Source organism: Lissotriton helveticus, assembly GCF_964261635.1.
Source record: "Lissotriton helveticus chromosome 1_1 unlocalized genomic scaffold, aLisHel1.1 SUPER_1_unloc_52, whole genome shotgun sequence".
Taxonomy (NCBI): domain Eukaryota; kingdom Metazoa; phylum Chordata; class Amphibia; order Caudata; family Salamandridae; genus Lissotriton; species Lissotriton helveticus.
The window spans coordinates 1,563,098-1,590,336 of NW_027611695.1; the positions used below are offsets into that span (position 1 = coordinate 1,563,098).

Below are 27,239 nucleotides of genomic sequence, written 5' to 3' on the forward strand. Positions count from 1 at the left end.
ATAACATGTTGGGTTCTGGGGAGGTGCTGGCCCTCTCCATTCCCCAGTAGGTCCAAGTTGGCCTGGCTAAGCCTGGCAACTGGAACCTGGCTACCCTGATCCTGAACTCCTAAGTCCTCAACATCTGAGTCCTCATCTAAGTCATCATCATCCTCCTCCTCCTGAGGGGGATCAGTTTCAGGGGGGTTCCCTCCACTTCCTGTGTCTAGGGAAGCTGCCTTTGCCTTATCTAAGTCATCCTGTTCTAGGATTTCTACCAGGATTAGGCAGGTGGGGCTTCTGCCCCTTTTTAACCCTCTTGCTTTGCACAAGGCAATCAAGTCTCTGCGGGTTAGTTTGTCATATCCAAAAGTTGCCTGGGTAGGGTCAACTGTCACAGGAGTAGACCCTGAGGCTTTTCCTGTGTCAGACATGGTTACTAGTGAGGTGTAAGTGGTGCACTTACCTACACTAAGTGTTTTCCTACTGTACCTTGCTAGTTAGTTGTAGTCAGGGTGTGCTAATCCCTTCAACCTACAACTACTAAGTTCAGTAGAACTTAATATGCTAAGCTTTTGATTTATATGTACCTAGAGGTACTTGATGTGATCTTTCAATTTGATATAAAGATTGCAATGGTAAAACAACAGCAAGCTCAAATCCGCACCGCCGCTCACCAATGTGAGAAGTTGGCCTGGTAGGGGATGTTTCCAATTCTGGAACCACCTACTACCTGACCAAACAATCCCTTATGGTGTCTGGTTGTAAGTCAACCTTATTAGACAAGCTATCCTAGGGGTAGCATGGACTAAGCAGCCTAAAGGCTTAACTTAAGAGGTCGTGTTAAGCGAGCTGTTTTACCACATACAATCCTGTAATACCAAATGAAAGGACACCACACAAGTATATATTATAAAAATATATGTGTTTATTACTAAAAACAATCCCCAGTATTCTTTATGAATAAAGGGGCACAAGCGTTAAATCAAAAGCACTGTTTAAACATACAAGTTGCACAATTATGGATGAGGGCTGGTGGCCACTCAAACCATATACTAAACAAGTGGTATAAGAAAGGCCACTCGAACAGTGGTTAGGCCTAGGGCCTAGGGAATCGCTGGGAGCAGTCAGGACAAGCAATGCTGAAGTCGGGAATGGCCCTCGGGATTCGGGAGATGTGCGGAAAGCGCACGCATGCACCAATGTTAACCAATGGTGCGTAAAAGTTGCAAAGTTAAAGTTTAAGGACACTTCCGCTGAACCTAGAGGAACAAAACTTAACACACAGACCCTAGAGGTGTGCACCAGTGTGGGAACACCGGCGGAGCAAAGTTACCTCACCCACAGGAAGTGGGTGCACAGGGTCGAAGAGGCGTCGGGTTTTGACACGCAGGTTCTTGGCGCTTGAAGCTGAAGACGCTGCAGGCGATGTGAAGGAGAAGTGTCCGGTGGATCCAAGGGTGGATCTGAAGGGGTGAAGACCTGAAAGCAGAGGGGACAGTGTTCAAAGTCACTGGCCAGTGACCACCGTGGAACCAGATTGGAACCAGGCAAAGTCGGGTGCAAACAGGTGATGAGGTGTTGCTTCTCTCTGCAGCCACGTAGACACGAAGAGGTCAAGGACGTCCAGGAGTCGATCACGAGCTGTCCCTCGAAGGCTCTAGCTGATGGCGGTGTCGGCAACTCGATTGAAGCAAACAAGCCTTGGCTAATGCAAGCCACGGGGAAAATGAAAAAGGCTTATTACTCGGACCAGCAAGGTCAGAGCGGGTACTCCTTTCTACAGGAGCGAGGGCAGGTCTGGAGCAACCAGACCCACAGTGTAAATCGTAGGTTTCGTCGCCAAGATGGCCGCTGACCACGTGACAAGCGGCCGGGATGGCGAGTCGAGTGGCACAAAGCAAAAGGGCCCCACGCAGATCGTGGAGATGCTGGAGGGCTGATCTTTGGTGCAAATGCTGCTCGATTGTGGGGCTTCTCAAACCCCAAAGCACAGAGTCGAGGGTGCCTCGGGTGCTGCGCAGTCAGCGTCTCGGGGGTCTTTCAAGATGTCCGCTCCCACGTCTCTCGGTGCCTCCACGGGTCCCTTCTTTGCAGGGACTGTGGATCGGGCTGGGAGAAGTCTGGGAAGCTGGGTCTTGTCAGGCTTTGCACTCGGGCTCTGGCGGGAGGCGGCGGCAAAGCAGACGTCGAGGTGCTGGGTGGTGCCTGTGTTCACAGGGTGGCCCCTCCTAGGCCACAAGGGAGATGCTCTTCAGTCTTCTGTTCATCAGAATGTCGAAGTCCAGTCGCCTTCTTAGTTTAAAGGTGATTTCAGGATGATCTGCTGTGCTAGGGCACTGCTCCCACTCTTATTCCAATCTGAGGGGTGGATCTCCTGCTAGGTCCCTCCCTATGGGTGGGACCAGGAAGGGGGGTGGTTACACCCCCTTTCCTTTGTCCAGGTCTCACTGGAGCTGGGGCTGGGCTGCCCCAGAACCGGTTTGACCGGATTATGCAAGGGGAAGCCTTGTGCTCCCCAGGCACTGTCTGGTTTCTTTCAAACCTCCCTGCTACAATACACTATCTCCTGTCTGGAGGGCGGTGACACCCTCCTGTGACAGGAAACCCTTTGTCCAGGCCCCATCTGCTGAGTTTCGGTCAACTGCAGGGGTCCAGACATTTGTCTGTGGCAGAGGCATCCATTTTGTGGATCTAAGGTCCTTTTTGAAATTAACCGCATTTAAGCAAAGTAACATGTCTTACCCCTCTAGAGGGGTGGAATGCTATCCCCGTCGCCAGAACTGGCGAGGGGATAGTATTCCAAATCGTATGACACCTTACACGACATGTTTTGATAAAGCCAAACCAAAGTTGCTATATAACCGCGAGGATTATAAGGCACTTAAGAGTATATGGTATGGCCTTATCCTGAAACAGCTTAGGGAGTTGTTCCCGACAGCTGCAGACAGGCTCAGCTCATGCTAGAGCTCCATCTCACATTAAACCACGCACTCTGCCTCCAGGATTGATGAGGCCTTCCATAGGAGTGGCTCACAGGTTAATATGTGTCCAGATATAGGTTTAGATATAGGTATACTATATCTAAGCAAGGGGTGCTTACACCACCTTACCCCAGCTGAGTGATCAGCCAGTTGTGTCAATTTAAGAACCAGCCAGGGGTGGCAAAAGATATGCTGCAGCCCCTGGTAGGCCTTGGTGGCTCCTATGCCCTGGGCACCTATAGTGCATTATACAGGGGCTGACAAGGAGTCCATTTCCAATTGTGGTATGTACCTAGGGTACATGGAATCCATTTTACAGAGAGAGCAGATGGCCTGGGGCCCTGATTAGCAGGGAACCAGGTCAACTAAGTCAAAAAACCAGCTAAACACAGGCAAAAAATCTGGGGTAACCATAGTCAGGTAGCCACCTTCCTACAGTGTGGTTCCAGAATCATGGAAGTCTTCCAGAACTGTGCCGATTCACAAGAAAGGGGGGGGAGAGATGACCCCTCCAACTATCGGCTAATTTCCCAATTAGGCAACATCAGGAAAATCTTTGGGAAACTCTTTCGGTCACGACTCGAGACCTGGACAGAGGAGGACAATATTGCCTCTAACCCTCAGGCCGGATCCTGAAAAGGCCAAAGTAGAATCGACCCGGCTCTTAGGTTGTACATGATCTGTATGAAGTTTGTGTCCCTGGAAACTCCCCGCTCTTCTTGGTCTTCTGAGACCTAAAACAGGATTCGATTCTGTTGCCGCTTCGTCCTTCTGAGTCTTCTGGTGGAAGGAGGTTCCCAAGCAACTATTTGAGAATCCGAAAGGATCTTCCTCGGCAATCATTCCAGAGTAAGATTCGGTGTAAAAGAAGAATGCACAGAGAAGTTTGAAATAAACATTGACGTTGGGCAGGGTTGCGTACTTGCCCCAGCTTTATTCAACATTCACATCAGTGGAACAGATTCTCTCTGGAATCTTCGTCTTGATGTTCCAATATTGGAGAAGAAAAATATTCCGATCCCGCTGATTGCAGATGATGCAGTAATATTAGCGCGTACTGAAAAATCAATGCATCAACTTTTGGAAGGCTTCGAGCTATCCTGTAAGATACAGAAGTTAATAATCAATAAAGAGAAAAATATATGATAACTATTCCTAAATCAAAGGTATTGTTGACATTCAGGATTAATGGTAAACCAACTAAGCGACTTAAAACATGACTACCTCTGCATACGAATGGATGACCATTTATATCGGAAAGCTCATGTGGCGAAGGCGGAAACAAACTTGACGCCACTATTCTACATTTTGCTAACTCAAGCAGCAAGAGACCAATAAAACTAGCACTGATGCATTCAAGACAAATGCACGTATGGCCTGCCCTTATGGTGCTGAACTGTGGGATTTTACGAAAGTTCAGGCTCTTCTTAAACTGGGAAACATCTTCTTGTAACATGTACTAAACCTGGGTCCTGGAATCCCACTGACAGTGTTAAGAGCTGAGCTGGGGTTCACTGGAGGATCACACCCCGTAAGATAATGGATGCGAGTGTGGTCAAATCTATCCTTTGCATCATATAGTATGGTTCCGCAGGAACTGCGACGATGCAGGATTACAATAATTTACTCCGGTTCAAGCACGCTGAGAACATTCTAACATACACTAGTTGAGTAGAGAAATAGAAACATCTGGAACTGATGAATAAGGCAACACTATAACTGGTTAAAAAAAATATTGTGCATTCATGTGGAGCAAGCAAGAAGCAAGGAAAGGCATCCTTCCGACTAATTACCAGAAAGTAAAATGTGAACCGAGCCTGGAGCAGTTCATGGACTTGCTGTTCCCTGCTGAGAAAAGGGCTTTATATCTCATGTTCAGATTAGGAACTCTTCAGGTGCGGACCTTAACTAAATCATGGGTGACGCCCCTGGAGGCGGAGCTGGCACATGTCCCCGTACATAAGGGGGCCCTGAGTCATTTATGCATTTTATGCTGCTGTGTGATATGTCGCATAAAATCCGTAGGTACTACCTACGTCCACTTCTTCTAACACGTAATCTGAGATGCTGCAGTGCAGTACTTTTCGTATGTTATAGAACTGATCGTAAGGAGATTTGCCAGGAAGTTGCTTCGTATATGCAGACCTGCCATAGACAGCAGCGAAGGAAGTGGGTGCAAACCATAAACCAACTGTAGTGATGGTTTTGAAATTTTCCGTTTATCTCTGGGGGCTGTGCTCGTCCTTTGACATATTTGCCCTCATAAACTGGGGCGTAGCTCGACTCCAACAGGAAAGGCACTGGAGAACCTTATGGACTGGACAGAGCATCCAGAGGTATTGTTGCACATTTCTACTTGTACCTGCACTTTATAAAATGCTCGCTTAGGTGTTGGCCGTCTATTGGCCCATATCTGAGGGTTTAATTTCCACCCGGCTGTCAGCAAAACAAACTATTTGGACAATCCTTATTTTTTTAACACACTAGGTAACGTCTGCGCAGCAGGCTTGTGCTCTTCTTTTATTTCTGATGTTTATAAGACAGCTGTCAGGCTTGCTAGGGGTTTACTTGCTCTGAGTAGGCAACAAGCAGACGGAGACGCCGGTGTCTGCACCTATGTACGTGCTTGTTAGCTGGTACGCTTTGTAAGATCTAATGACCGCTCTTTCTAATTGATTGGTTTTAAAAGTGATATACGTCATCCATTTGCACTAGCATTTTACGTTAGATCATGGATTATGCGCAAAGTGTAGTATTTGTATGAACTGTGCTTAAGTCGTTTTAAATCAACAAGAATTGTGATTGTTTTATTTTCTGCTGTAAATAACGCTGACAATAAACCTTTGCTATCAAGTACCACACCTGCAGGAATGCTCAGCGGGTTGTGCGAAGCTAGATTTAACATGGACGTCTGTGGAAGTGTGTCCCTCCAGAAATCAGAGTAGATCATACCGTGGGGGTCAAGAAAGGTTTATTTAAGTATCACAGATGCAGAGAGCCCATCCATCAACTAGCTAAGACCAACGGACAAATGTCTCTATTCCAGCTCACGGCCTAGCAACCATCCCCACATTCCAGAATATCATGCCACAGGACGTCACACCTTCTCCCCCCTTACATATAGGGAGGAGTCACTTTAGTCTGGTGCTCAATTGCATGTGTAGATGTGTCTGGTGGTGCCTGATAACTGAAAGGCACGCATTTGTTTACATACAATTTCAAATATGTCTGATTTATTATTCCTATTACCGTGCTTTCAACCTTGAGAAGGCCCATCCTAGACCAGTGTGTGGACAAAACACATGCTGACAAATCGAGGACAAAGGGATTGGAACATGGTCTAGGGACACTGACAACAAATCCTACATCAAACCTCACGTTTAACTGATGGAGCGCAAAGAGCGATATAAAGCGATAAACTAAGAAAAAGTAACCTTGAGAATTGCTGCAAGCTAAAGTAAATTTTAAAAAACTAATAAAAGAACTAGATATCCAACGCTGTGAGACCTGGAAGCCGATTATTTCTCAATATAGCCCTAGTTTATAATTACCTTACAGTGCTCACATTATCATCCGCGCTAGAAGAGATGGGAGCCTGGGGTGTCTGGTCACAGAAGCTCATTTACATACAAAGGGGGTGACAGCCTGTTCACAACGCACAGCACAACTTGTTTATGTAAAGTGCTTGTACACAGAAAAGGGTAAAGTCTTGTGTCTATTTTTTTCATTTTCTTTAATATATCCTGCACCTCGCTCTCTTCTTCTCTTTCTCTCATTTCATTCATCATAAATTACTCAAATTCACTATTGCTTTATCAGCACGGCACAAGTCGGGGGTAGCCACAGTTTGAAGGGGTCCCCCCACTATTATCTAGAAACGGGACTCAGTTCATCTAGCTCCTTAGCCTGCGACTGATAATTGTTACTTTGTGCCCCAGCACTGCAGACACAGGCCTCTGAGTGTTTGTGTGAGTGACGCAAGAGAGGAACAGAGACCTTGACAAAATTAGCCCTTCTTTTGCTTAATACACTGTAAATGTGAAACACTTTGGGGTTTAGGGGCTGGATAAAGAATAACATCAGGAAACAAACGCAAATTAAAAGCACATTTTATTTATACTCTGAAAACTGTTTAAAAATGTAATTTCCAAGTTTCACATTTCTGTTTAAAAATATTTACACTTTCAGTCATTTCCGAGTTTAGTTACAAACTAATAGTGGGAAAAATACATGATGTATAAAAACTGAAACCAAAAAATTATTTTTACATTATTTTATGTTTCTTGTTTTGTGTTTTTAAAACAGGCCGTCAACCTTTCACGTGAAAATTAGTATAAGGGCCTGACATCACTTCTTGTGATGTCACTACATGTGACGTCACTGTGATTTGCATATGATAATGGGCTCCTTCACTATTTTCCTTACTTGTGCGCTGCTTATTGGCATGACATGGGTCTATAGGTATTAAAAATAAACATATAAATTCACAGGTGTTCAGTCCATTTCTCTGGTGATGTCACACATTGACATGTATTTGGCTGCTTCTTCTATTTTTAGGTGTATACAAATACCGTGCCGTTCCCCCTCCTCTCATTTCTCTCTTTTTCTCCCCCTTTCTTTGTCTCTCCCGCTTTCTGGATCTCTCCCTCTCTATCTCCTACACACTCCTGTTAGCGTTAGCTTCGTGAATGTCACTGCCACTTCTGGAATTCATACGACAAATCCTTCAGAACATTTAAGGACAAAGGATAATCAAGTGTGGAAGACGAATTGCTGGGACTGCAAATGATTGTCCAGTCAAATATATACTTTTGATGTGGGATTTCGCTATTTCACCACATTCTTCAAACAGAGTCGACTGCTTACAATGGCTCAATTCTGGTAAAAAGTTTGGCAAGTCACAAAATGAATAGGGTGAGCCATGTCGGAGAGGAGCCACGGGTCACACTTAGTTATATGGCCCGAGGCACGAGCTGATCCATCAACCGATAACAGAGTGTAAAAGATGCAGCAAACATTACTTAAAAACAAGGTATATGCTCTTTTATATCTCAAAACAGGTTATTTCTTGAACACCTGTGCTTCGCTTTACTTCATTACAGATACTGCAGTGGCATTTGTTAATAGTAATACATACATTTTTTCAATGAAGCTTCCATCTCCAGAGCTCTGACAACATGTCCACTCTGGGTGTGTTTGGTTTATAGGTTTTATCACTAATCCGACAAGTTAGCTGAAAATATCGTTGTTAGTCCCGGTATTGTTCAGTGTTGCTTTCACAGATGGTGTGGTCAGGTGCGATTGAATATTTTTCTTTGTATCTCTTCTTCACCAAATAAAAATCAACAATTTTTCTTTTCTTTTAGTCTACATTGTGCGTGCCTCCCACTCTGTATCCTGGTACATCATGCTGCTTTGCTATGTGTACGGAAGTGAATAATCACTGAAAACAAACACATTTATAATTCTGTAAATACTGTTATCTGTTTTCCTTCTTTACTGCTATTCATGTCTTTTATAATCTGGTATTTCAATGTCCCACATAATTTGAATTGAATCTTTTTCCGTAATTCATTCCTCTCACAATAACTGCACTGTTCTGCTCTTGTCTATGTCCTCAGATGGGTCAGTATTATTTTTGATGTTCTTAAGTTCTTTCCGGAGTCTCTGTGTTTGCTGATGTGTTTGGAGGTTTGATAAGTGACTAAAGCTCTTCCCGCATTCACTGCAGCTGAATAGTTTTTCCCCCGTGTGTGTTCGCAGATGTCTTTGTAGGTCTGATAATTGACTAAAGCTCTTTGGACATTCATTGCACTTGAATGGTTTTTCTCCTGTGTGTGTTCGCTGATGATACCTTAATGCTGAAGAGCTGCGATAACTACTGTCACATTCACTACAATGATAGGGTTTTTCCCCTGTGTGTGTTCGCTGATGTGTTTGGAGGCTTGATAAGTCACTAAAGCTCTTCCCACATTCACTGCAGTTGAATGGTTTTTCCCCTGTGTGTGTTCGCTGATGTCTTAGTAGCCCTGATAATTGACTAAAGCTCTTGACACATTCACTGCACTTGAATGGTTTTTCTCCTGTGTGTGTTCGCTGATGACTTTGTAGCACTGATAATCGACTAAAGCTCTTCCCACATTCATTGCACTTGAATGGTTTTTCCCCTGTGTGTGTTCACTGATGTGTTTGGAGGTTTGATGAGCCACTAAAGCTCTTCCCACATTCACTGCAGTTGAATGGTTTTTCCCCTCTGTGTGTTCGCTGATGACTTTTTAGGTCTGATAACCGACTAAAGCACTTTGCACATTCACTGCACTTGAATGGTTTTTCCCCTGTGTGTGTTCGCTGATGGGTTTGTAGATGTTCTAATTGATTACAGCTCTTCCCACATTCATTGCACTGGTATGGTTTTTCCTCCGAGTGTGTTCGCTGATGTCTTTGTAGGTGATCTAATCGACTAAAGCTCTTCCCACATTCACTGAATTTAAATGGCTTTTCTCCTATGTGTGTTTGATTATGTCTTTGAAGGTATGATAACTGACTAAAGCACTTTACACATTCACTGCACTTGAATAGTTTTTGTCCTGTGTGTGTTCGTTGATGACTTTTTAGGTCTGATAACCGACTAAAGCACTTTGCACATTCACTGCACTTGAATGGTTTTTCCCCTGTGTGTGTTCGCTGATGACTTTTTAGGTCTGATAACCGACTAAAGCACTTTGCACATTCACTGCACTTGAATGGTTTTTCCCCTGTGTGTGTTCGCTGATGGGTTTGTAGATTTTCTAATTGATTACAGCTCTTCCCACATTCATTGCACTGGTATGGTTTTTCCTCCGAGTGTGTTCGCTGATGACTTTGTAGGTGATCTAATCGACTAAAGCTCTTCCCACATTCACTGCATTTAAATGGCTTTTCTCCTGTGTGTGTTTGATTATGTCTTTGAAGGTATGATAACTGACTAAAGCACTTTACACATTCACTGCACTTGAATGGTTTTTGTCCTGTGTACGTGTGCTGATGAAGTTTGAGTAGTGATGACAAACCTAAGCTCTTTCTACATGTGTATGATTCTAATTTCTTGGTTAGTCTCTGTGGGTCGGGTATATATTTGTCTACATCCCTTGACTGTATTTCCTGATGGGCCGACATGGCTGTTAAAGCACTTGTGTTTTTCTCACACACTTTATATGTGTGCAGTATTTTGCAAGTTTGAATTCTGCTTTAACAATAAAATACAATAGCCACCAAATATTTGCCACACTCCTAATACGTAGAATGTGTCTTTGTAGGCAATTGTGCCTTTAGATTGGATTATGGCTATGCACGCTTGCAGGTAAAGATGTATCTTCCTTCTGACCGGTGCAAATTTGGACAGTCTGTTGTATTGTATATTTAAGAGCTCCTCTTTCCATTACCCGACAGTTTCTGGCTCCGCTCTGTTGTGCTTTTCGCTTGTTACTGTGGTTTAGTCAGAAAGAGTTTACAATTCTCCTAGAGCACGGAATGATGGCTTGTCATCATATTAGAAAATAGAGCACTGCGATAATCATATCATACTGATCCGATGATCAAAGTTAGTATTTGACACTTGTTTATACAGGAGGTGGTTGGTTATTGTTGTTGCCTTCATTTTCCTAAGGTCATTTCTTCGTCTTGTGGCGTGGAGGTGCACAGCTCAGCCTCTTGCAATCACTGAACTGCCCTTGATGCTTCATCCGGGATCTGTCAGTTTGTGTGCAGGTTCCTCTGTCGCCGACTGCGCTGATGTTTTCCTGAATACTGTAGCTCAATATTTCTGCTATTATTGAAGAGTTACAGCCTTTGCTTCATTATTGATGGTCAATTAATACATTCAAGGCTTGTTTTCTGTTGGATGTAAAGATATTTAAAATTACTGAAATGAAACATAATGGAATGAGAATTCACAATATTTAACTGGTTGTAAAAGACATTTCAGGGGAGATTTACCAAATCTCCACGCAATGCAGCGCAGGCCTCCCCCTGGGAGGCTGCGCTGCGTGACTGGGAGGGAGCAGGAGAGCACCATATTTTCAAAGATATGGTTCTCTCCTTCCCTTTCCCTTGCGCTGGCACTGATTACTGCAGCCCTGCGCCATGCACACACCTTAGCACCAGAGCGCTATGGTGTGTGTGTGTGAGCCCAGCATAGGTTTTGTACAGAAAGGACACCCTTCCTGTACAAAATACTATGCCTAGACATGAGGGAAACCTTTTCCCACTTTGTATGCATGTTGCACAGTGCACCACGCATGCAATGTCAGAAAAGGAAGGAGAAATTAAAGCATTTCTCCTTCCAAGCGCCTAGTTTAAAAGGGTGCAGTTTTTTCATGCTAAACCCAATATACTGTATTTGGTAAATTGGGTTTAGCGTGAGAAACAATAGGTGGCTGCATGGGAACGCCCATGCCCCACCATTGGCAGGCCCCATGGTGCAAAGTAACGCGAAGCAGTGCAATGCGATGCTTCACATTACTTTAACGTTATTTGCTGGAAAGAAAATTAGGAAAAAAAGATTTTGCACTGTTTTGTGCCACTTTTGTGACGCAAACACGACGCAAAATCTTAGTAAATCGCCCCTTTCTTCTTTACTGCCTTTGAATCTTAGTAGGGAATATTTCATCATACACAAATATTTAACTAAAAGTTCTGGTGATCAGGTGACATCTTATTAATGTCTGAAAACGAGGTGATTTAACAGTGTTCACAGAGTAACTTAGCAAAGTAAGGGTGCTCGAAGGTCCCAAGTGTTTAAGGTTTTGCTTAAGATAGATGCATACGGTCAAGATTTCATTCAAACAACAATAGAGTTTAGAAAAAGAGATGGATCAGGAGGGGCTGCAAAATTTCCAGTAACTCTTTACGAAGTATACAACGAAAGTAACTCCATTCACACACTTCTCATTTCTTTCCTATTTACTTAAGATCATCTCAAATACCAACTCCTGTCTTTACCTTGCTGTTCATAGGTCACCTTTGACACTTTCAACAGCTCCTAGGTTCAAGCATTTTTGGTTTCGTCTAACCTGGAAGAGTGGAACATTATTGTGGTTTGTCGGGGTTTCCTATTGCCATAACATCTGTCCATCTCCCTGAAACTAGTGCAGCTTACAGCACCCGGTTCTGGCCCTGAAAGACAACTTTAAAAAGCTAGTCATTAGTTTTTTCAAAAGTTCTGTAAGATGCAGCTCCTTCGGGGGGTTTTGTGTAAAACAGAGCGAGGGGTTTACTGTAAGGCCCATACTTTATCAACGTTATCAGTCATTTAGTACTTATAGAGAATCCATCACAACCACTAATTTACCTGACATATCCTCGCATCAGATGTGTGCATATTACTCTTTTTTCCCCCTTTTCCACCATTACATGGCATCTGGCATGATATTCTCCGTTTGGGGTTCAGGATGCCACTTTGTGACTGGATCGGCATTTGGCAGAGCGGGAGGAGTTGTCAGTTATCCACAGGTGATTCGACATTTCTACCTTTCCATATTTCTCATATTCAAGTTTACTAATTTCTTGTCCTGCGAACCCCCTACTGCCCTCTGACTGCGCACTCACTCGGTGGGGCTCATAACCCACCGAGACCAGGAAGACCGTCACCCAGGCACTCGTCACCAGCCGACTGGACTACGGGAACACCCTCTACGCCGGAACCACAGCCAAACTGCAGAAAAGACTCCAACGCATCCAGAACGCCTCCGCATGACTCGTCCTGGACATCCCTCGACACAGCCACATCTCCGGCCACCTGAGAGACCTGCACTGGCTCCCCATCAGCAAGAGGATCACGTTCAGGCTCCTCACCCACGCACACAAGGCTCTCCACGACCTGGGCCCCAAGTACCTCAACGACCGCCTGACCTTCTACAAGCCCACCCGCCAGCTACGATCGACCAGCCTCGCCCTCGCCGCCGTACCACGCATCCACAGAGCCACCGCCGGAGAAAGATCCTTGTTGGACCCGGCCTCGTGGCGTGGTCCTACCCCTCCCGCCTGGCGGGCCCAGAACGACATTGGGCCTCCGTCGAGCCCTGGTTGCCCAGTAGCACGACCCTACACGGACTACCGACAAGAGCCGCCCCCCTGACAACCCACGGCTTTTCCCCCCTTGAACACGGTGAATCCTGCACGCCCCATCGCTGCCGGTCCGGCGCCCACGCCAGACCCCCATTCCAGGCCCGACTCGTTCTTGGGCCCACCACGTCCCGAGCACATGGCCTCGGGCCGACCCCGGCCAAGGCCCCAGCGAAGCCCCGACATCGAGGCACCAAGATCCTCCCAGGTGGTAGAGTGGCCACTCCACGACTTCAAGAGGATGGGAGTTTCGATGGCCCTCCATCCGTCCCCGGACGCCTGGTATCGATCGCCCTCCGGCCTCCCTGGGCGCTGGCTCCACCCCCCGGCTGGGTGTCTGGACACCATCATCCCGGCCCCTCTGACCCCCAGGCGGGAGGGTCCGGACATCAAAGGACTCCGGTCCTATATCTGGGCTAGCCCTGGAGTATGACGGCAGTTGTATCCTGGAGTCGAGAGCCCTGCTGACGCTGTCGCGGCTGACCCTGTGAAGAACTCATTACTCCGTAACGGAACCATCTTGAGAACCTGCTGGCGCTGCAGCGGTCCATCGTAGCTGAACCATCTTGGGAACCTGCTGGCGCTGCCGCGGTCCATCGTACCTGAACCATCTGGGGAGCCTGCTGGCGCTGCCGCGGTCCATCGTAGCTGAATCATCTTGAGAACCTGCGGGCGCTGCCGCGGTCCATCGTAGTTGAACCATCTTGGGAACCTGCTGGCGCTGCCGCGGTCCATCGTACCTGAACCATCTGGGAAGCCTGCTGGCGCTGCCGCGGTCCATCTTAGTTGAACTATCGTTGGAGCCTGCTGGCGCTGCCGCGGCCCGTCCTCGCCGAACCTGCCTCGAGTCCTGCTGACCCTGCCGCGGCTCGACCCCTCGGAACCCCCCAGCTCGAGGATTGAGAGCTGTGCGCAGGGTATCCCTTCGCCCCCCAAGTACTGAGACTGTCCCGCTACCCTATCCCCTGATTACGAGACTTTACGGATCCCTCGGTCCGCCTGTAAATACTACCGAAACTATTCAACCTTTTTTCTTGATAAAGCCTAAAAACGTCTCCTTGTGTGGTGTCCGTTTGTAGTGGTGTGATCACTCTGCTGTACGATTATAGGAGAGGGCCCTCACACCGTAGGTCTCTTGACAACGCTCGGCCACTTCCGAGACGGAGGGGTGGACCTAGGGGTGGTCAGTCAGACATCTTCTGCCTCCCCCGGGAACACCTTTCTAACAATCCTTCTCCTACCTGGCAGCCAAGACTTGGAACTCCCTCCCCATCCACCTTCGGCTGACCCAGGACCATCTTTCCTTCAGGAAGCAACACAAGACCTGGCTGTTCGTGCAGTAAAGTACCCTCCCCCAGCACCCTGAGACCCTTCCGGGTGAGTAGCGCGCTATACAAATGTCATGATTGATTGATAAGAAGTCAGATAACGGCCTGATAGTCACAAGGCCATGGATCTCACTTCTTCTACAACACTTATTGTCGACTTAGGGCCTAGTTTAGAGTTGTTCCAACAGATTATTGCCTCAAAACTCTGCCGGCGTAGCTCGTGATGCAGAACAGAGTTTTTTTCTCGGAACGCAAACAATGCAATATCACAGGCCAGGCATTAGGAGAATCCGACGCAAACAATGTAATAACACCGGCCAGGCACTAGGTGAATCTGATGCAAACAATACAATAACACAGGCCAGGCTGTAGGGGAGCAAGCTATCTTATCACCAGCAAGGGACACCACAAGCTCTGTGAAACACCCTGGTGGCCAACGGTAAGGTGGCGAGCGCTTATGAGAAAATATAACGCGCTAGACCTCCTGCTGGTAATAGTTCTCAATGCGGGAGGTCACGGCAGGTCGCGACCACTCGAGGGTAGAACTCTGTCATTCTCGTTGATGAAGCTGCCACTCGATTAGAATGTCAATTAGAGAGGCAGAGGCAGCAGCACCCTCTGGCACGAAGGGAAGTGCTGTTCGTGCTGATTTTACAGTACGGGACAAACTCCTGGCACTAAAAATCAGTGAGAGCAGCGCAGCTTAACAAACTCTGCCACTAGCGGAAGTCAGCGAGTACGGCAGAGTTTTCCTGGTGCTTTCTGGAGTTGCGCGGAGTAAAACTCTGCGAACTACACAAAGGCCTAATCAAAACGTGACACATATCCTGTCTGCCTTATTATAATTGCCACAGGATGTAATGCATTTTTAATGGGGCGGGCAGGATACCTGTCACATTTGTGATGGAATAAAGCATCCGCTGAAATCTAAATCAGGCATTTGGTGTACATGGTGTCCAGTGTGGCTAGCAGGGCTTGAAGGATCTTGTGGTTTATGGGTCTCTCATTGATTTGAGGTCACAGCCAGGCAGAACTTCTGCCAGCGTCGCCTTGTGCGGATCTTCCTTCCAGGCAAGGGCTTCTTTCCTCAATGATTAGTTCAAAGGTCAGTAGAGGTAAAACTGGTCTAGGTCATCTTCTTTATTGGAGTTCAACTGGTCAAGCCACATAGCTCGAGCTCTGAGATGAAGGAGAGTCTGGATTTTCTGAGCTCCATAGAACATTAAGACAGTTCTTCCGCATCTAACACATACTACAAGACTCCAAGAGTCCACGCTACAAGTGCTGCTGCAAGGTTTAATTAACCCACTGTATCTGAACATCCCTTGGCAAATGCCAACTAGAGAATAAACATTCTGCCTGCACCAGCAGAGTGCAGAAAGCTTTTGAAGCACCCCGAGGTACATTGACTTTCTCTATCTGCCGTAACTGAAGATGTTAATCCTTGGTAACATCGATCCCCTTTGGACAAGGTCCTCCATTTTACTATCAGAATGTAACTCATCCTGCGCAGACACAAACCCTCAAGTCTGTATTGCACGAAGCTGGGTGGTTCTCACGCAAAAGAGGGCCCTCCACAAATTGCTGACATTTTCTCACACTCCCTGGACAGCCGTGTCAACACACAGACTAACTAAACACCCTCATGGATCACCAGTCCATCTACCAGGATGAAGACAGATCTTTCAACTTTCTCTGTTACCGTCTTTGGAACGGCCCATCTCTGAGATTCGTGCAAGCTCCACACTCAGTGAGCTCAAATTTGCCTTGCAAAACCATCTCATGAGAGTGGAAGAAAAGAGCATTAAGTGACACGCACTGCACAGAAGTGTAAATATATCTACCATTATTGTTCCATGTACTATTGTCCTAATGCTGATGTTTTGACATGAATTTTTTGCCGTCTATCACAGCAGCTTTTTCGTTTAAAATGTTACCCAATAGTTTGTTTTCCATCATACCTACTTACCTATGTACTGTTTCTGACCTTACAACATCTCTTGCAGACATGTTGTGCTGTCTGTTGCCACATAAATAGGAAGTAGATTGTTACTGCAGGAAGTGTCCTTGCAGTCAGATGCACTTGATTGGGATAAAAGGTACCATGTTTGGTAGAAAAGCTGCAACTATTAGAATAATAACATACCAAAAGCCACGCATACAGTGCAATAACACAGACCAGGTACTAGAAAAACGTGATGCAAACCATGCAATAACACAAGCCAGGCATTGGACGAATATGACACAATCAGTGCAATAACACAGGCCAGGTACTAGGAAAACGGGACTCAAACAATGCAATATCACAGGCCAGGCATTAGGAGATTCTGACGCAAACAATGCAATAACACAGGCCAGGCACAAGGAGAATCTGATGCAAACAATATAATAACACAGGCCAGGCACTAGGAGATTCTGATGCAAACAATGCAGTAACACAAGCCAGGCACTAGGTGAATCTGAGGCAAACAATTCAATAACACAGGCAAGGCATTAGAAGAATCCGACGCAAACAATGTAATAACACCGGCCAGGCATTAGGTGAATCTGATGCAAACAATACAATAACACAGGCCAAGCACTAGGGGAGCAAGCTATCTTATCACCAGCAAGGGACACCACAAGCTCTGCGCAGCACCCTGGTAGCAAAGGAGTCCCAGGGTCCACGTCGGAAACGCCGCTAGTGCCATCAGCCTACCAAGGCGCTCAACCTCAGTGTGAGGACTGCCTGCCCCAGCATCCCTTGATGTCACGGCGCTTATAGCGCTGCCTCTCCCCCCGCAGCGCGGGACACGCGCGGGCGAAGCCCGGGCCAAGGGCTGTCCCGTCCTTGCCCTCATTGCCAGGAAGAGGCAGGGCAGGGCTACCCCCCTTTCCACTGGCATTAGGCATCTTGCCTTCTCAGATTCGCTGGACATTCAAGAACTGTCGTGGACTAGTCAAGGTACTGTTAACGCGGTTATCTCCCAGCATTGCCCAAACTACTCTCTTTGATTCTAAATAATTACGCTCTCTCTCTCCTGAGGGGTTTGTGGGGCCGGTATAAGGGTGGCCTGAGGGTTCTCATTGTCCACGGGGCCAAGAGGCCTGTTCATTGCTGATTGTGTAGACAGGTTGCTTTAGACTTAACTTGCACTATAGCGGTAGCATGGGGAAAAGGAAAACTATGGAGGGCAGTGGGGGAGGGGCGGGAGGGATAGTAAAGGGAAAAAGGCTGGGAAGATACAGAAACATGCAGGGTGTAATTGTGCACTGGATAGGATAGACACCTGCATTAGCGAGTGCGAGGACATATTAGTGACAGATACAACCACCCATGTAGCAAATACTAAATCCCCACAACGCTCTACCTAACCAGCTAGTTTAAACAACCCTACTATAGCCCGCCAATTAGCTATTCCAGCTATGTTTCATAACCCACTAAAACAAGCGTTGTCATAGCCAATGGGTCTCGCCTTTGGGACCTTATGTGTTTAGCCAGAACTTTTGGCTATGTTGTAGAGCGTTGTGGCTGCTGTGAATTTTGTTGAAAAGTTATAATAAAAAGTGTTAACCATTTTTGTTAAGTTTATACAAACGAAGACAACATTATATACAACTGAAAAACCTGATAAAAAAGATTTTAACATAAAAAATGCCTTCTACTTTTTTTGAATTGCACGGCTGGCAACTTTTTCCTGCCTGTTCTCATGCTTGTTTGTTATAATTTTTTTGTTATGGGAAAGCGGGACATAAATAACGGGGGAGTGCAGGTTGGAAAACAGTAATTTAATTAGAACACGAGCAGTGGACGGACACTAGGGGAGAATCAACAGATGCCAGATTCCAAGGGCAGACTGACGTGATGATTAGGTGATGCGCTGATACAAAATGGTGGTGGTGAATGATGACTAGTGCTCAGGTGGTGACAATATATGGTGTGGATTGGAGGTATGTTGTGGATTGTGGAGTTGAAACATGTTGTTTGGTGTGTAATTAAGCAGTGTGTTTTGGAAATGTGGAGTTGAAATGTGTGGCCTGGAACTGTGGTGTTGAGTGAAATTATGCTTAGGAAAATTGTGTCATGGTGTGGAGTGCATTTATGTTGATTGGTGGTATGTGGTATAGAGTGCATTTATGTGGAGTGTATTTATGATGCATTGAGTACAGTGCAATTATATGGCGTGTAGTTATCTGGCACTGAGTGGTATTATATGGAGTGAATTTATGTTGCATTGAGTAGAGTGTTATTATGTTGTGTAATGAGTGGTATTATATGGAGTGTTTTATGTTGCATTGAGTAGAGTGTTATTATGTGGTGAGTAATTATGTGGCACTGAGTGGTAATATGTGGAGTGTATTTGTGTTGCATTGAGTAGAGTGCAATTATGTGGCTTGTAATTATGTGGTACTGAGTGGTATGTGGAGTGTATTTATGTTGCATTGAGTAGTATAATTATGGGCGTGTAATTATGTGGCACTGAGTGGTATTATGGGGAGTGTATGTTGTATTCAGTGGAGTGTAATTTTGTGGCATTAATTGGAGTGTATGTTGCATTGAGTGCAGTGTAATTATGTAGCATATAATTATGTGGCACTGAGTGGTATTATTTGGAGGTCATGTTTCATTCAGTAGTGTAATTATGTGGTGTGTAATTATGTGGCACTGAGTGGTATTATTTGAAGCATATGTTGCACTGAGTGCAATTTAATGTGTAGCATATAAATATGTGGCACTGTGTGGTATTATGTGGAGTGAATTAATGTTGAATTGAGTAGAGTATAAATATGAGGCGTGTTATTATGGCACTGAGTGGTATTATGTGGAGTGTATTTATGTTGCATAGAGTAGAGTGTAATTATGTGGCGTGTAATTATGTGGCACTGAGTGGTATTATGGGGAGTGTATGTTTTATTCAGTAGAGTGTAATTATGTGGCACCGAGTTGTATTATTTGGAGTGTATGTTGCATTGAGTGCAGTGTAATTATGTATCAAATAATTATGTTAAAAGAAAAAAGTCCCTGAGCTTAAGGATATCATTTTTATCGTAATGTATCCCACCTGAGACGTCTATGTCTAACAATATCAGATCTAAAGAGTGACCATACACACTATTACAAACTATAATGTTTTACAAAGTAATGGCTAAACGTCAGTATAGTGAATCTGAAAAAATATCCCAGAAGCAAACAGCATGCAAAAAAACTCTAGTGAGTATCAGAAAATTAAAATCATCAGTTTATTTCTAAAAGAGTTTTATGCATAATTCAATCTTCACAATACATGATAATATAACAAGATACAATTAAAAACCAAAAGGTCGACGCGGCGTTTCGGTGTCTTGAGTGGATAGGTACACCTTCTTCAGGACAGTTTTTATTAAAATAAAATTCACTAAAAAGAAAAAATCACAATTAAAATTCACTTCTAGCAGAATCCTATAAATACTGACGTTCACATTTATAATTAGGCTTTATTGCATCTATGCCATTACATTTTACCAGTAGTCACAATCTATCAATTTAATCACCCTTCATGGATGATAACCAGTTTTCAAACCCCGGTTTTTATGGCGAACCCCAAAAGAAAGAGCCTAAGCTTATTGTAATCACTTGGTCCACGATGGTTCACCAAATATGAAAGCTATTATATTTATACAAATCAAAATATCACAGCATACCTCGTGGTTTGAGGAATTCTAGGTAACAAATATTCCCTTGATGATATGGCTTCTTATTCCTTTAGCAGCATATCTTCCATAATTTGGCAAAGACTTTTTATACACAATTTTTTCTTCACCTGAAGAGTACATTTCATTCCACAGTCAACTCAAAGCTCTTGTTTACATATAATCTATTCACTTATTATATGTTGTACAGATTCCTACCTGAATTCGAATAATGCAATACTCATATAAATCGTTGTACCAGGGGTGACCACCGTATGGAAAATTTAAAAACAGATACAAGTTTCCTGGAAATAGACAGAAATACACGATGTTTTGTCGAAACCATTCTTTTTGTAAAGAATAAACTTGAGTCTTATTGTTAAATTCAAAGCCTCTGTACCTTTTCAATAAAATGCTAAATGCAGTCCCATCTTGTAGGGGAAGGCTTGCGGCTGATGTGCCGGTAGGAAGGGTCTTGCAATTTTCTTCCTACTGCCGTTTGGCGGTTATGTCCGTAGTCTCTAACGGCAGTAGGAAGACTCAAGTTTTTAATTTTCTGATACTCACTAGAGTTTTTTTGCATGCTGTTTGCTTCTGGGATATTTTTTCAGATTCACTATACTGACGTTTAGCCATTACTTTGTAAAACATTATAGTTTGTAATAGTGTGTATGGTCACTCTTTAGATCTGATATTGTTAGGCATAGACGTCTCAGGTGGGATACATTACGATAAAAATGATATCCTTAAGCTCAGGGACTTTTTTCTTTTAACCTTGTCCACCCTGTCCCATATTGGTTCAGAGGGTACCTCCCTTTTTGTGTTTTGGTCAAATAATTATGTGGCACTGTGTGGTATTATGTGGAGTGTATTTATGTTGCATTGAGTGGAGTGTAAGTATGTTGTGCGTAATTAAGTGGCACTGAGTGGTATTATTTGGAGTGTATGTTGCATTGAGTGAAGTGTTATTATTTAGCATATAATTATGTGGCACTGAGTGGTATTGTGTGGAGTGTATGTTGCATTCAGTAGAGTGTGATTATGTGGTGTGTAATTATGTAGCACTGAGTGGTATTTGAAGTGTATGTTGCATCGAGTGCAGTGTAATTATGTAGCATATAATTATGTGGCACTGAGTGGTATTGTGTGGAGTGTATGTTTTATTCATCTAGCGCCAAGAAACCGTCTCGGTGTATGTGCGCAGTATAAAATTTTTTAACATAACATTCAGTAGAGTGTAATTATGTGGCGTGTAATTATGTGGCATGTAATCATGTTGCACTAAGTGCTATTATTTGGAGTGTATGTTGCATTTAGTGCAGTGTAATTATGTAGCATATAATTATGTGGTAATTATCGTGATACCCAAAAGCGGACTCCATCTATGCATGCACCCAGGATCTGGGGACAACACCCTTAATTCTGCTCGAGTTTAGCATAGTGCAGAACACAAGTCACCTTAAAAAATAACACTACATCACAATGCAATAACAATAGACTTCTGTTCTGTTCCCTGAACCCAGACACCCCTCCGATCACTCATGGACTTTCCTTTACCTTTGCCCGTGTATAGTACTCAGCTGCCTTTAGGGTAGGTTTGCGATCTACAGATACCAGATATGTACATACATATTGTACCAAAGTCAATCAGGGAGGTTCAGTGCTAAATATGACAGACAATTAGTGCATTTCACTTGTGCGAGCATTGTGCGCAACCTCTCGTCTGTTGGATGGGGTGACCAATTCTCTGTGTTGTTGGGTTTATTTCATTTACTGAACTGACTGTGTTCTTACAGAATACTAACTCGTGTGTGACTCCTTCTGCGGCACAGTGACTGGATCGAATCATTTGACTCGATTTACAGTGAATTCAAACCAAATGTGTCTAGTTAGTAAACGTGAGAACTAGAGAGAGAGGGGGGCTTAGTTCGAATAAAGGACAAGAGATGGGAAGAGATAATAGAACATTATAAGGAACACAGAAGAACTGGTTTAAGGAACAGGGTGGAAGAAAGGGTGAAACCAGGGTAAGAAAGATTGCCCCTTGAGCATCAGTTTCAGGAGCAAACTCAGAACTTTTAGAAGCTGAAGTGTCCCTCGAGTGGTGCGCGCGCTTGTGTGAAATCTGACACAAAACAGATGGCACACTGCGCGCCGCTGCTCGTAACCGCAAGCGTAGGCCTTTTCACACGCTTCCAGAGCGATTCCAAGAGGTTGTTTTCCTAGAGCAGCGCCTGCGCACATGGTTTCAAAGGTCAGAGCACATCCACTGGGTCATGGTTGACAGGGTACCAGTGGATAGTTTAAAAACCAACAGCGTCAGTCCCAAAACCGGGAGTGCTCCAGTAAGATAACTCCTACATTTATTCCCCTTTGCACATCACTGTTTGATACTTTAATTTAAGTAGGGAACAACATGAGATATCCCTGAACATAATGGTGCATATTACTCTGATGATCAAACAAGCTGTGAAGGCGTGCTTGAAGCAACTTTTTCTGTCACACTCTACTGACTTTGAAAATAGTGAATAAGAAACACCGTAAATCAAACTCTTGGACGAAAACAAAGGGTGTGACTGGCACCAGAATTTTAGCTAAAAAGAGAAAGGAATGAAGCACATTGGCTGCCACCAGGGCCTGATCTCATTCCATGCTCTAGGCTTATGGGCAACATCAGAGGAAGCAGGTCCGAAATACTTGATGGCCTAATGATGCCCGGACATTCACTTCCAAGTTTGTCAATCCAGCAAGCAGGACAGGAGGAAAGGGCAAGCAAAAATCACCCTCCACCAGCCAAAGTGATAATCCCCATGTAGGTAAGGGCAAATTAGTATAAGAATGATTGGCCACCAGAGGATGAAAGCCGACTCACTGTCCTGCCCCATTTCCATTCACAGAAGGCTGTGGATAGCCTCTTCCACATCAGCACTTCAGACACTGTCCTGTTGTGTTTGTTTTCTTACGAAACTCTGGCTCAGGTTGCCCATTTAGTGAATTACATTTCAAAAGGTTCAGCTATTTATTTAGCATGCTATAAAAAACCACTAATAAAGTAAAAATCGGTATCAACCAAATACTCCCTTACAATGTATCCCTACACTTCAAATATACAATTTTAATGGATTTAAAGTACAGAAAAGTGAAAGTTGTAGATGTTTGAAGTGTGGCACTTTCCTTTTTAGGTCTCACTTACCAGACATTGCTGTTGCGAGTCTATTGCGAGTGGTGCGCGTGGGCTGGTGTGAAAACTGACACAAAACGGATGGCACACTGCACGTCGCCGCTCGTGCCCGCAATCCGTAGGCCTTTTCTCACGCACAAGCGTGTGAAAAGTCCACAGCAATTCCAAAAGGTAAGTTTTCCTAGAGCAGCGCATGGGCTGCTCTAGGCTTAGGGGCCCCAGACATAGGCGGTGAGGGAAACCTAGATGCTGGAAGTGATTGCCAATCCTCAAATAAGTCATCTAGGAGTGACCTACAGAAGACAGGGTCGGAAATCCCGTACACTAATAGGTTTCTACCACTGGTGGAGTTGCTGGAGGAGGACACCGAAACGGGGCCTAGGTGTCACCCCCTCATCGAACACAGCATTCCAAGACATGTATCCTAGAACCAGATTGTAGATCTACCAATGTTCCCCAAGAAATACTTAGCCTCATTAATACTCTCAGACTAGAGGTCGAGGATATGAGAACCATGCTTGAGGGTCTTACTTCCCTGGTAAATCAGCTATTGAATAAGGAGCCTTCCTGTCCCTCTCGCCCTGTACCCAGTGACTCTACATCTCATCAGGTGGTTTATCCAGAGTGGGAGATACCCACTGTAGATAAGGCTCCCAAGTTGGCATTTTTTTGCAAGCTAGCCCCCCGCAGCCATACCACGTATAGTGGTTCCAGCACCCTCCAGGACCGAATAATTAGCTTTGTAATTCACAAAGACATCTCAAGGGCTTCCAGACTTACCTCCCGAACCCAATCACTAGATTGTATTGAGCTTACACTGAGTGAGTTTGATGTTGCGGAAAATCTTCTTTCCCTGGAATATCGTACTTGTCCCCAGAAGGTTCCTCGATCCAATTCAGACGGTTCTTACCAAGCAGTGCGTGCCACCAAACACTGGAAAATACACTGCCTGGGTTAAGAGGCTTTTCCTCTCTTGAGGCTAATGATTGACTGCTTTGTAATACACAGAACAAACTAGATGGTCTTTTTGCTTCCCATATGATTATGGAATCCCCTCTCTTACCCTTAGCTGGTACTCAACTTCCTTGTCTTCATCCAGGAAGGGAGGCTACTGCCTCTCGGGAAGCACCCTCCTTAACTTAGAAGTATCGGGTCCAAATGATGTACTTATTGATGTTACAAGCGGACAGCGGCTACATTCACCTGCTACCCATGGGACATCCATGTTATCCTGGAATGTAGCAGGAATAAAGACGAAGACCGTCTCCCCTGATAGGTTCGCTTTTATTGATCAGTTTGATGTATGTTGTTTTTAAGAAATCTGGGCAATAGACCCCCTATACTGCTTAGGTTACTTAAATGTCCATACCCCTGCAACATATGGGGGTAAGGGTCGACCCTCAGGGGGATTGGTAATCTGGGTGCGCCAAGTTGGCGGTTTTAATATTGGGGCCTTGAAACACAGAGTAATGATATTGTTGCGATCAGGTTGAAGTGGGGCCAACAAGGGGTTGTGGACATTTCTAACATTTATGCCAGGGGCTCAAAGGGGAAGAAGTCGGACGTTATATTTATTTTATTTTATATTCTTATAAAGCGCCAGACTAGACTCCCGAAGGGGTATCTCTGCGCTATTGCTGTACCACGAGATTGTGCTAGTTACGAGAGCATGATTATTAGGGAGTGCCGAAACTGAAGGGTAATTTATTTATCGGGATATAGGTAAGTCTTTAAATTCTTCCGGAAACACAGATGATATAGCGGTTTTGGAAGACTTATTAGATCTACACTCCTGTGGATCAAACATTCTGATCGCGGGGGATTTTAATGTGACTTTTGAGCCCCTCACTCTTGAACATTGTTGTAGGAAGGTGTCATCTGACTGCATGGTTGCCCCCACTTTTTTCCTGGTGTTTTGCTGGTTTTCGACTTAGTTTGGCTGGGATCCTGCTATTCAGGACCCCAGCCTATCTGCTTTCTCCCTAAAATGGATTCCATGTACAATAGGTACACTCCAGTTTGGTTACTGGGGTACCCTTGTGAGTCCCTAGTATATGGTACAATAGGTACTAAGGGCATAGGTACCCCAGAGGCCTACCAGGGGCAGCAGCATGCATTATGCCACCCCTGGGAAGCCTTCCAAAATGACATGCACCCCTTACTGAGATATAGGTTACCTATATCTACCTTAAATCACTACACATAGAGACCTATCAGTCACCCCTATGGCAGGCCTTATCAATCTTGAAAGCAGGGTGCTTGGTTTCATGTGAGAGGGTGCCCATGCATGAGCAGAGCCCCTCTGCAGCTTTCAGAACCATTCTCTGGGGCTGTTCTGTGATGCAGCCTGACCATATACTCTGCATTATATCCTCGTGGTAAATGCTAACTTTGGGATGGCTGCACGGAAACATGTTGTGTTTGGTGTCAAACACTTTGGAATCCTACCCCCCGCCAGTCTGGCGGCGGGGGTAGAATTCCACCCTTCTCGAGGGAGAGACATTTACACACCGGTCTACCTGGTAATCAGTTTAAAGAGCTATGGCATCACAAAATGGATGCTGCAGCCACAGACACAAGTCTGGCCTCCTGCTGCTGACCGAAACTCCAGCAGGGGAGGCTTGGACAATAGGTTTCCTGTCACAGGGAGGCATAACCACCTCCCAGACAGGCCTTGGTGGATTAGGGCTGGGTGGTTACACTCCAGGAGTGCTTTGAAGTCTGCACTGGGGGCACATTTGGTGTCCCTGTGCATAGTCCAGCTCAAACCAGTTGCAGGGGCTACCAGCCCCTGCTCTGGCATGAAACTGGACAAAGGAAATGGGTGTAGCCATCCCTCTTTCCAAACCCTCCCATAGGTGGGTCCCCAGAGTTAGTCCAACCCCTTTCTTAGTTGTAAGTAAGGAATACCTGGCATCAGGACTTTAGAAATCCCTGGAGGAAATTCTGCAACTGAATCATGGAACTTTGACGCTCTACTCAAGACTAGAGGACTAAAGAAATCTCCCTTGGGGTCAAGGATTAACTCCCCTGCTTGGCAGGCACCAACAAAGCATTTGCCGGTCTGCATTTCCAAAGCTCCCGACGGACTCTGAAGTATCTGCAGCCCAGGAAGAGGATTTACAGACTTCTCAGAGGCTGACCCGAGTCCCCAGCAAAGCTGAGACCCACAGCCCTCGTGAGTGACGTGGAACTGGAACTCCTGGACACCCTGAACATTTGCAAGTGCATTGACTTCTCGACACCTCTTGCTTTAGATGTGCCCTGACTCCCCACCAAGTGGTGAGTCCCTCGGACCTTGCTGGCCCACACCGAAGCATCTTTCTCTTTTCTGCGTGGGTTGCTGTTGCCAATCCAGGCACCGATACTGCAGCACTCTACATACTTGGTGGGTCAGCTCGAATCTAGCTCCTGGTTGTCGTCGACGCCTCCTGGTCCTCGTGGCTGAAGAGTCAATCTTCACCTCCTTCACCTGAAATCACCCGACATCGGTGGGCATCTGCCTATCGTGCCCCTGGTCACTGGCAAGTGACCCAGACTCTGTCTCCTCTTCTTTCAGGTTCTTCTCATCTTCAATCCAGGCTTGGATCACTGCGGACACTTTCCACTTCGACAGCAGTAGCACTTTGCAGCAGATCGCCGCTGGAAACAGCGACGATTCCCAACACCAAAAGACACCTATGCACCCGGCTTCCCTGGGTGAGGTAACTCGAGTACTACATTGCTCCTGAGGGTGTTGGCTCTAGAACGCCTTAAGTCTAAAGGGGTTTGCTCAAAGTCCTCCTCTAAGTGTCCATTTTCTTTAAATTTCCAACCGCGACATTCCCAATTGAAGTTTAACGGAGATCCGCGGCTGTGTTCAGACACTGAAAGCGTGTCCCTTCTGGGTCCCCTGCGTCACTACCTTGGGTGGTTCCTGGTGGCCCCAGCACTTCTACAGGCTCTAGTCCTTGTGTCTATCAAAGTTGTGGTTCTTATACGACTTTATTGATATATGGTTTGGTCCGCCCCTAGGGC

General features: G+C 45.3%; 1 protein-coding gene across 1 annotated transcript in view; it reads right to left on the reverse strand.

The window, feature by feature from the left end:
• Positions 1-27,239, reverse strand: part of LOC144806192 (uncharacterized) — a 213,157-nt gene that overhangs the window by 173,621 nt on the left and 12,297 nt on the right. Inside the window, 2 exon segments of the mRNA XM_078672606.1 lie at positions 5,606-5,627; positions 8,669-9,983. Of these exon segments, the coding sequence (XP_078528732.1) occupies positions 5,606-5,627; positions 8,669-9,983 (1,337 nt within the window).